The 11851-nt window shown below is 41.0% G+C and overlaps 1 protein-coding gene across 1 annotated transcript; it reads right to left on the reverse strand.

Moving 5' to 3' along the window:
* Positions 1 to 247: 247 nt before the first annotated feature.
* On the reverse strand, positions 248 to 10886 carry LOC137267825 (collagen alpha-5(VI) chain-like). The gene is made up of 14 exons (XM_067802258.1): positions 10877 to 10886; positions 9834 to 9893; positions 8327 to 8415; positions 7689 to 7760; positions 7038 to 7218; positions 6816 to 6901; positions 5815 to 5886; positions 5432 to 5534; positions 4871 to 5107; positions 4020 to 4595; positions 3533 to 3598; positions 2819 to 3147; positions 1912 to 2146; positions 248 to 315 (listed from the first exon to the last, which is right to left on the reverse strand). Exons 1-14 carry the CDS (start codon positions 10884 to 10886, stop codon positions 248 to 250), a joined length of 2184 nt encoding a protein of 727 aa, XP_067658359.1.
* Positions 10887 to 11851: the final 965 nt, after the last annotated feature.

Below are 11851 nucleotides of genomic sequence, written 5' to 3' on the forward strand. Positions count from 1 at the left end.
AGCCACTGATTGAAAACCAGAACCCTTTCTCTGTTATGGTGACAGCCTCCAAACCGGCATCCACAAGTTCTCCTTCCTATATGTGAGTTGCACATTTGAAACGTTTGTTCCACGTGCTGCTTTTTTCCTTTCCGACTCAGAAGAAGTGCCAGTATATACAAATGAGAAATGGAAACGGAAACGGAAATGGAAACTTTCTCAATCCTGTTTATTTCAATGATATATTCAGTAACTACTAAGCGCAGAATCAACCTGTGTTTTGACGGCGAGTTGAAGAAGATGGTGTTGTCGTTGTCGTATTATTGTTGGCAAGATCTGAAACAGGAGTATATGTTTTAGAAAGGATTTCTGTGAGACAGTGTTTGTTTGTGCTGAAGTAATATCACGCCTGTATCGTAGCTGTCTGAAAAACAGGGAACTAGGTAAGATAACACATGAGCGGGGAAGTGAGTATAGATTTCGTCTTTGTGCTGCTATTCCAACAAAAGGATGGTGAGCAAACATTGTCATCACACATTGTACCCATGTAGGATAACGAACAGACTTTGGTGTCACCCTTTAGTCACTAGGGTGCTGGGTGGCCTAGTGGTTAAGCGTTCGCTTGTCACATCTAAGATCCTGGTTTGATCTCCCACATGGTTACAATGTGTGAAGCCCATTTCCGGTAGTGATATTGCTTGAATATTACTAAATACGGCGTAAAACCAAACTCCCGCCCTCACTCTTTAACCAATTGGTTATCCGATTGCCCTTGATACCAGTATCCCCGAGAAACACAATAAATAGCCTCAAACATTTACAAACTTGACAAAAAGCCAGAACTGCGTTTCTTGGCTGTTCACTATATCTTAAGTTTCAAATAACTCATTCATTTGCATAACATCATGGAATAGCAGGTCTGGAATCGTTCAATGCTTTATTTTTGTCCGATTCTAGCATTGGATAGTGATCGCCAACTTCCATGAAACTAGCCACAGCGTTTGACTATGTGAAGAAATACACGTGGTTTCATGATGTGGGGGCTAATGAAGGTTACCCAAGAACAGCATCACGACGAAACATGTCTCAGTTCCATAAATACGAAATGCACCACCCCACCACCGTGTCCAGATTAGGCAAAAAGACCATTGTGCACAATTTAAAATGATTTGAAGACAATATGAGTGGCAAGACAACTACCCCGCCCCACAGCAATGTGCTGTCTCAATGTGCAGAGCGCAGGGACATTACCGTAAAGACAACTGTATCGTGTCCTATCGCTAATGCCAAGTCTCCAGACAATTGGAAACCACGTGACACCATTGTTCACTTTGCGGGTCTGTTATCAGTGGCAAGTTGTGTGTGCAGACATATCTTCTTTGAAAAGGTCATTTCTCTTGGAACTTAGTATACATGAACTTGAAACGCACCTATTAAGAAGTCGGTCATGATAAATCAAATGACCAAACAAAAAAATTATTTTAGCATTTGTTACCTTCAAATATGGCCATTGAAACAGAAAACCCATGTTGGAAACAATATGAAATTGACTAGACAAAGTCGAAGAAATAACATCATTACTTTGAGTTGTTGACATGAATATCAGTTCAAGCATGAAAGAACTGATTTGTCAGCTATATAAACGAATCAGCCAATTTTCACGTTCAGTCACGCTTCAAATATTAGCATTACTTGGTATAGGTGACAAACGTTCCAAAACAAAATGCCGTCATAGGTTATTAAGAAGGGAATAATACCATTGTTCAGTACAATGCACAGAAAATACGACAGCGTAAGGTCCATAAGAAAGGAGCGACACCATTGAACCCCTAGTTGTTACAACGATGTCGTATAGGTGACAAATATTCCAAGCAAAGCCAAAGCTTATGTGTATCAAGAGGACAATGAGACCACTGATCCTTCAGTTCTTACCACGACATCGTACAGCTGCCAGATATTCCATATAGAGTAGTAGACCATCAAAGTTCTGCACGTTCAACATGTGTTCACCATCTGGGTCCGACGCCAGGATCATCTGTTCCTGCAGGTCGACTTCATGTCCAATTCCAACGACGAAAATGGTCACATTATTCCTCTGTAGTTCCAAGGCTGAGGCCAACGTCTCGAACTTTGAGTCGGACCCACCGTCAGTGAAGATGACAACGACCTTGGTTATGTAGAGCACAGTCATTTGAGTCAAGATGTATGAGGAAAGTGCAATAGAAGGTCACAAACCGAACCATATGATGTTTAAATACATCTAGACAAAGCCTATATGCCCTATACAAACATACTGGTCTTAGTTGGCAACTCACTGTGCAGAGTTGCATGCACTGGTTGACCCTATCTGCGGATCGGAGATTCGGAACAACTGTTATACATGACTTGACAGCAGCCCGTCTTTTAAAAACGTTTAGTTTTAATATTCAGATGCTATTTCACTGCATGAACAGACCTATATGACGTGTGATATGATACAATGACGAACAAATAGGCTTTGTCAATTGTTGTAGTGTCAATAATTCGATCTAAATCATAGGTTTCAGGCGCCCCTAAGGGACGTAACTATGATTCAATAATGAACTGACCGACCGGTTCCAAAGTATATATTAGGATACTAAGTGTCTGAGCCTGGTTTTGCTGAGGATACCAGAAATGGGCTTCACATATTGTACCCATCTGGGGAACCGAACCCGGTTCGCGGCATGACGAGGCTACGCTTAAACTATTGCTCGACCCCACCGTCCTGAGAATATTAAGACGTAAACAAGTCTAATCTTAAGGCAAGCTTTAAAGGCAAACAAATGACAAATGTCATAGGGATCTCAGCAGTTCCAACCTTGATGGCGTCCGATCTGCTGCTATGTTGATACCACTGGAGAGCCTTTTCTAGAGCCAGATGTGTCATGGTGTCATCGGTCGTATACAAACTGGAAAGTTTGGAGTTGATCTCATTCAGCAGACTTGTCTTGTCAGAGAAATCCTTGAAATGAATCAGTTCATCCAGCTGATTGTTGAATGTCATCATGCCAATTCTTGATGTATTCGGGGACACGTCAAACTTCCCCACAAGCTTCTGAACGAATTGATTCATCTTCACCCAGTCGGTATGGTGGATACTTCCAGATCTGTCCAAGATAAACGTGATGTCCTCCCGAGCCCCACAACCTGGAAAGGAACCATTTATTATTTGATTACATGCTAACACACCACTTTGATTGATCCTGCTAAGCCTTGAATCTCAATACCAATGCTTGTCGTAAGATGCGACTGACGGGATCGGATGATCAGGCTCGGTGACTTGGTTGACACATGTCATCCCAATTGCGTAGATCGATGCTCATGTTGTTGATCACTGGGCTGTCTGGTCCAGACTCGTTTATTTACAAACCGCCACCATATAGCTGGAATATTGCTGAGTGTGTCGTTAGACTGACGCTATATATTATGAAAGATCAGGTAGGAATTAGTTTAAGATTACTGTGTTTCTCCCTGATTACTATATGGACATTGTTTAGGAACATGTTTCAATACCTGTAACCGTCCAACTTACCCAAATAGTTCAAGAGTTTCGGTCCAGCACAGGGATCGGAGGCTATGGTTGGCATTGGCTTATTCCCTACAAAAATATCAATGTTCTTATTCACAATGTCAGACGATGTCACGAGTGTGATGACTAAACTTCTGTCTATAAGGATATACCATGAGGGTGTCTGTGTAAGCTTGTTGTCCCGAGCAATGATGTCTCGAAGGAAATGACACCCTTAGATGCCACATGGTGATGGCAAAGGCAATGACAGTGTCCAGTAAACTAATCAAGTAGTCATTCGAATAATTATCATATATCTGACAGCAATCTGACCGGTGGAGGTCACATTCGGCTAACCCTTAGAAGACTATAACTGTCCAATAAGAATGAAGCTCACGTGGAGTAACTCAGTTAAATAGCACCTTATACAAACAGGTGGCCCTCAGACGTCGGGGGTGCAGGTTAACGTTAGTAACGGTGGCTCCGTGCAAAACTAGCCCCTCGGTCTCACCTCTGCAGTGGCTCAAGATCAAACTTTCGATCTCTGGACGAAGACCATCGAAATCATTTACATTCAGGAAATGCTGTTTGAAAACACTCGTAGGAATCTTTTGCAACTGCTGTTGAATGTTCTTGGTGTCTCCTACAACAACCACAATGACTTCAATTCCTCGGCGTTTAGCTTTGTCAGCAGCAGCCACTGCCTGATTGAGGTCATCTATAGCATTTCCGGTCAAGATGACCAGGTGTTTCTTGGCGCCGCTACGGCTATACTTTCCAGAATACATATCTCCTAGAACATGATCCATTGCAGCTCCCAAAAGTGCTTTGTCTTGAGTTACAGTTCCTGAATTGGCTTGATTTAGAAGAGTCCTGTCAACAGTATCAGGATCAGACCCTTTGTCCAGGTGGAGCAGTTCTTGAACTACACTGTTGTAAGCTACATAACCAACTCGGGCCTTCTGTGGACCAACTTGTAGAGAGTCAGCAAATGCTTTTGTGAAGAGCTGAAAGACACGTTCTTGAGCGCTGAGGACATGTGTTGAATCGTCCACTAGGAATACAATGTCATCCTTTCCACCACAACCTGGAATGAAACAGAATGAGTAAACTTTTCTTCAACAAATTTATAGAGATCACATATTCATTCATTCATTCATTCCATGAAAACTGCAACCATTCAGATCTAGAAAATGGCATGATAGCATGCTTAATTAGACTTGAGAAAGGATTCTTGGGCTGCCAAGACAGATTGGGTTCTCCAGTGCGGAACATGGGAATGTGTCAGTACAAACGATGTCGGGGTCGGAGAATAAGTCACTGACAGTTGACATTATTTGTCAGTCTGCTGTGGCTACTGACCAACATTGATGAGGGCATTGTGAAGAACTTGAGGCGGCTTCACATTGGATAGAGGAGGGAATGTTGGGCACACTGTTGACGGGATCATCGAGGTCTCTGTGCTTGTGATAACAGGGTGTGTGCTTGGAGTCGGTGTTGTTGGCGTGGTGGCCCGAGTAGTTGTCGGTGTCGTAGGTGAAGTTGTGGTTGTTGAAGTAAAGGTTGGAAGAGTCGTGGGAGGTAAAGTTGCATGAAGATCTGTGAGTATGATTGAGGTGGCAAAGTACAGATATCATTATGAAATATTTTCTTTTTATACAGTTACAGATGCCCACACATATACGTTTATTTCGCGCTGACTTGTGGAGATCTGGAATTTTTCACAACTGTTCTATGATATGATGTTACCATATGTTGACGTAAATCGACAGAGAATTTCTTCTTCACGATGGTCTTTACATTGGCAGCACAACCCTTGGACCCTCTGCTATGCCTAGAATAAGAAAAACTCCCCCATTTCTGGTTACTATGGATTGATTCAGACTTACAGTGGTCAATGAAAGGAGATGTGTTTATGTTTACCTGAAGGGCAAATGACATTACAGAAGCTGGAGTTGCAGCAGTTGAAGCAAGGGTCAAACAGGGTGGTGTCGGTGTGTTGTTTGTTCTTGAAGGCCTCACATTGCTGTAGAGGAAGCACATTCTGACTTACTTGTAACCAGCCATCTGTCTTCTAAATTATTGATTGCTTAGTCTCTTAGTGTCTAATGACAGGTGCTCGTGCTTTACTGACAACTCCGCTCTGCTCAGCCGATAATCCAATAGTTCTTTAACCAGCTCATACGACATACGTAATAGATGCAGATGGAATTCTGACTGAACAGTACAACTATTCCATTCCGTTCAACACCCTGCATCCATCGTTAGGTACAGCACATGATGATCAGAGTAAGAATTAAACAGACCTTCTGTCTTTCACAACCGCCAGTGTAGAGAAGCTCAAATGTGTCAGTGATCTTTTCTTCGATGTAGCACACCTGTAGAGTAATCACAGGTGAAACAGAAAAACATCCATGTGCAGTAAGTGAGTAAGTGAGTGAGTAAGTAAGTAAGTAAGTAAGTAAGTAAGTTTAGTTTTACGCCGCACTACTGCAGCTATATGACGGCGGTCTGTAAATAATCGCGTCTGGGCCAGGCAATCCAGTGATCTACAGCATGAGCATCGAGCTGCACGATTGGGAACCGATGACGTGTCAACCAAGTCAGTGAGCCTGACCACCTGATCCTGTTTGTCACCTCTTACGACAAGCATAGTCACCTATTATGGCAAGCATGGGTTGCTGAAGGCCTATTCTACCCCGGCCCTTCACGGGTCAACAGTAAGATATACCTGAGACTGTGAATGCAGGAGACTGTTGCAACAATGAGCCGATTACAACAGGTCCAGATATGGCTACTTCATATTAGAGAGTGTCTTCCAAAGGTAAGAGTGTGTCTTCCAAAAGGAAAGTTCCAGTTAGTTTCTTTTTGACAATACAGACATTATTCCCGGCATAAACACTGTACATATTTCGCACTAACCCATGGTGTTGATGAATCATTCTCTCTAAATCGCTTTATTCGCAAACTAAAACGAGACTAAAACGGCAGATGATATGTTTACCTTGCCTTTAATGATTCCCAAATGGCCAAAGCCTATGTTTAAATCATGAATCATGAGATGTAGGGTTATAATTAGTGATGTCGTAAGTCGGTAGTGATCGCCTGTGATCTGGAGATTCCAGGTGAAACTAGTTGTCAGTAGCCTTCGCTTCTCTTCAAAGTGATGTCATGGACTTCGACGACTTCATGTCACCTTATGGTACGAGAGTCATTATACACAGTGCAATCTTGACCACAATTCTTGAATACCCAGTCGCTGATAACTTCAGTAAACCTGTGTTAAACACATTATCAAGCAATTTACCTCGTGGGGCTGACATACTGCTATTTTGTCACAGTTTGTCATGTTCATCATGTCAACACAGGCAGCACACTTCAGTAGTTGTGTTTCTGTCAAAAGGAAAGTGTCAAATATCAGTAATGTTTATCGGTCTGGGGTGTGAAAAGGGTCTTTTGTCTCATGGCAACTGTTTGCTTGTTGGTGTGCGTTAACTTCGACAATACCGCAAGGTCGCGGTTTACTCACCATGACCACCACAGAGGTAGTTGTTGCAGAAGTCGTCTTCACAGCACTCCTCACAGGCGTGGACAGCCATGCTCTGTCGTCTCCTCCTCCCAATTAGGGGCTGACCAGTTGTCTGTGACTGTCCTGTGCGTCGTTGGTCTATCTCCGCAGCACTAACCGTGAACCCGGCCATGGAACAGATCTGAAGAGTGAGTGAGGTTTCACGCCGATTGTATCAATATTCCAGCAATATCACGACAGGAGACACCAGAAATGGGCTTCATACATTGTACCCATGTGGGGAGTCGAACCCGTAGTTTCAGCGTGACGAACGGGCGATTTAACTACTAGGTTACCCTACCATCCCGCAAGACAAGACAGTAGTCCTTCGAGAATGATGATGTGATGGTTCCAATTTGGAGGAACCCTATGGCATATTGGGGAAGGAATATCAAAGGAATCTTTCTACTAGGTGTTCTCTTGTGAATTCAATTTATGACATAATCGATTGCGTCATCATTGTTCGTGCTTTCAAGTTTCTGGTTATACTTTCATAGTGACCCACAATTCGCTGTTCAGACTTGCCTCCTTGAGTTGTTCCAGGCACCTTGGTCTTGTCGTTGGGTACCAAACTATCTTAAATATATGGTTTAAAATTAAATATATATTTACCGACGCTAGTTTACAGCCGAGGTCGAAGAACACAAAACCGTCCGACGTGACATACTCCTCGGACATGCATATCTGGGGACAAAACAAGACTAACTATCATCACATGAATACACTGTAGCTAAACAATTATAAATCTGGGCTATGTGGCTTTACAGGTGCATAGTTATTGTCATTATGTCACACTGTCACAAACAGATAAGTTGTCAACACTTTTTGATGCTCAAAACGATGTTGACAGACAGGTAGACAGGCAGGCAGGCAGGAAGACAAAGAGACAGACAGACAGACAGACGGATAGATAGATAGATAGATAGATAGCTAGCTAGCTAGATAGATAGATAGATATCCATGCACCATACATGAATGACAAAACAACCGTAGGAAGAGTATGAGTCGATCAGAAAGTACACCTCCATTATTTAGTTTTAAATGAAATAAAAAACCCAAACAGGTACATTATAGAGTCATAATTCAGCATGCAAAATATGTTATGGAGATAGTACGTCTGAATGTGTGAAAAAGAGTTTATACTTCAGTGCGGGTGTGTTACTGACATGGTGTGTCACAGTGACTTTGTCATCTGTTGTGGATGTGTATTTGTACATCAGTTTGACATCATCAAGCTGGGTTATTCTTACCTCGCCCGGCGAACACAGCACACTTGTTACACAATCGTCAGGACTTGCAACACGTTCACACTTTAAACAGTGAGCCTGAGGCAGTGATACTGTGAGGAGTGAAAAAATTACAATTTATGAAATTTTAAACTTGTCAAAGTTAAAAAAAATTGTTCAGATTTCCAAGTTATTATGTTCTAGGTTGTTTGTAGGCATGTACATGCGTGTTTCATTATAAAACCTGTGTATTAGAATACTTCTTTTCATATCCTTAGCTGTTTTCATAAGAAAATTCGGAGATAATAATAATAATAATAGATCAGGAGAGTGGCCGGGTTCTCCACCGAGAGCACAGCCCTTCTGACAATCTGGGTAATGCAGAAGGCTGCAGTGTTTGGGAACCTCCATATTCTCCCGAAAGTTCTTGGTGGATTCGACTAGGCAGTGTTTCCTGGGAGAAGTCCCATTCACTGTCTGGGCTGCGTGCACAGGGGGCGAGGTCTGTGAGCTGATGATGAGCTTTACCAGTCTGATTGTGCCAGGATCACCCAAACCCTCTCTGCTGCATTTCAATTCTAATCTGTAAAACATAATAATAGTTTTAGCACTTGATGACATGGCTGTCCTAGACGATAATACCTCAGCCATAAAATTATCATAGCATACTGCTTATTAGATGAGTAGAAGTATTAAATGAACCAGCGCAGTGAACGCCTTTGTGACAGTAGGCGGGGCAAGTAGTCTGGACGAATACACTTGGTTGCTACAGGCAGATTGGCGATTAAGCACGTGCAATACATGCTGATCGTGGAGTGAAATCATTACCGCTACTGTTTATCATGCCTCTCGTAGAGCGATTAGTTCAACAAAACACCACCACGACACGTTTCGCACGAGGCATTTGAACTTTTCAATATTTAGACGACAGCCTGTTTCCCTCTTGTTTCAAATGGAATGTTCTGGAGGGCGTATACATACATGTATATGCAAATTGGAGTTATTTGTCAGGTCGTGACTCACCAAATACTTGTCAAGCAGTAGATTACATATTGTGGTGCTTTTGTAGGGTTGAGTACCTTCCAGGATTCGAACCCACACTCTAAACCAACCAGTACTAGAATCTGCACTTTACTCAGAAAGTGTGATACCAAATAGAACATATGCAACATTGGAGCATTTTCTAAAGACAACATGTATTCACATGCATAGAGGAATAAAACATATTGTACAACAGCCAGTATAAACTTATAACAATAACTTTGCTTTGACGTCCTTAAATATTTCTTTGGTTGCGTTTATTTATAATGTTCTAACTGTGCTGGAAAATCGTGCTTGAAACAGGGATTTGATTGATTCACATCCTGAGCATAGTTCAGCGAATTGGGATACGATGAACAGGTGTCATCCAAAATCAGCGGTGTGTCTGGCCACCTGATCCCGTTAGTCGCCTAATAACCATCTTAATCAGTATTTTCAAAGATGACTGTAAAGATGACTGTGAAGATGAACAATAGAGTAAAGACCTCACCTGTGGTGTTGGTAAGGTCAGCGATGCCATGCTGGACCCAGCTGGAGAGACATACCAGAGCTACAAAAGTTAATGTTTTAAAATGCTGTGAAATATATTAGTGTATCATTAAAGATTGTTTTATCTGTAAAATCGCCCTGTATTTCCATTCAGTGGACAGGGATTTTAATAAAAACACATTTCTTCTAATATGTCACGACTGTAGTCCAATTTGAATTTCTCTTAACAACACTATGTAAAAACACATTATAAAATGAGAAAACGCATGTATCTGAAACTAAAAAACCCAAATGAGATAAAACCAAGAGAAATCATATTAACAAAAAGTTTGAAATAGAAACTACAAAACCCTTTTTAAGTCCTCAAGAAATATCGGCTAAATCCAACACTGCAAATATAACTTTTCCAGTCACAGTATAAAGATCGGAATATAACACATATTCTATGAGTATGTAAATATAGTTTTTTTTGCAATGTTTCAGCAATGTTCATGGCGGGGGACATCAGAAATTGGCTTGCATCCATGCTTGGTATCTAACCCGGGTCGCTGGGGACGCATATGAAAGACAGGCAAAAACGCACCTCATAACAAGCATAACACCTGTCTTCCTCATAACACCCGCTTACTCTCCTGTTCTATATTAAGATCAACAACAATTGAATATTCTGTTGTTGTTTTTTAAACACACCAAAACAACAACAAAATAACAACAACAAAAACAGATACTTACAAACAACAACCTTGAGGAGCATATTTCCAGAGTGATGCAGGGAACCAGTCTCTGAAATGGCTACCTTAGAGAGAAGAATGTGGCCCTGTTAAACAGCTGGCCTGACCTACACGGTGCTTGGATCGACTGGAAATTAGGTTTGATAAGAAATCAAACGTCCTTATAAAGATGAATGGCATTTTGGACCAGGAACGTGAGAATGAAGATTTATAAACGCTAACAGGGAAGATTTGCACATTCTGAAGAATATGTCATCTTAAATGTTTCATTCCAATTCGGAATATACAAAATATTTATTTGACGGAAATTTACCTGGAGTCATCATCGAAAGTTAAATGTAACTATACACCGCGTCTGTAGCCTAGTGGTTATAGCGTTAGCCCGTCTCGTCGAAGACTCGGGTTCAAATCCACAAATGGTATTGCTAGAATGTTGCTAAAAGCGGTGGAAAACTAAACTCACTCACTGTATGTAAATATAAGCTATAAAACCTTCCTATGATAATATGAAATGTCTCCAAAGGCAGTAATACTAAACCTGGAAAGTCAATACTTGCTTCTTTAGGAGTTTAAAGTTAGAATCGGGAGGGCCAGGTAATATCATGGAATATGCAAATGTACGTTCAAACAGAGAATAACATCAGATATCATTTTCTCACTGGTACGTTGTATAATTAAATGCCCCAACCATGTATACCGGGATACTTTTGGAACGTTTTACCAAGATCTTGAAAGTTTGTTTGAACAAACACATTTGAGAAAAAGTCTCTTTTTAGACTCGAAAGCATGTTTGATTGTACCTCATTTGTGAAATGGACATGTCCATTACAGGAAATATTTCAGTCTTGTCACTATCTTGTGGGTGTGTTTGTTACACTGATTTTGTTTTAAAAATGAAAATATGAAACAGTTTCATTTTGTTTTGTTACTTCTCTTTCCTGCGAACTACAGCATTTGTTGGTTTACTATTACTGAGCGGACTATAATTAAGTACATGAGAAAGTTGCACATCTCCTTACACCCAGCCAACCTACCGTTTTGGACAGAATTTCATTTTTGACATTTGACATTTAAAAAATCAAAAGAATAATTCAATAAATTCTTTGAACGCTTCAGTAGATATTGCTATCAATATTTTGTCAAAGAACAATCTATTATATTTAGACCTCGTCAAACTAAGTATAAACGTTTTCAGTCACCTGCAAGTGAAGCTGTCTTTTTATCTGATAAATACACAAGAATAGATATTATCTGGGTTGTTTTGTCAGAATAAGCACGAATATGATAG

Source organism: Haliotis asinina, chromosome 16 (assembly GCF_037392515.1).
Source record: "Haliotis asinina isolate JCU_RB_2024 chromosome 16, JCU_Hal_asi_v2, whole genome shotgun sequence".
NCBI lineage: Eukaryota > Metazoa > Mollusca > Gastropoda > Lepetellida > Haliotidae > Haliotis > Haliotis asinina.

What these genes read in the sequence shown, in the direction of transcription:
- LOC137267825 (XM_067802258.1), bottom strand. An exon ending in GCGGTTGTGAAAGACAGAAG is followed by an intron (nt 5,535 to 5,814) that starts GTCTGTTTAATT and finishes CTTCCTCTACAG; the next exon opens with CAATGTGAGGCCTTCAAGAA. An exon ending in TAATGTCATTTGCCCTTCAG is followed by an intron (nt 5,108 to 5,431) that starts GTAAACATAAAC and finishes TCATACTCACAG; the next exon opens with ATCTTCATGCAACTTTACCT.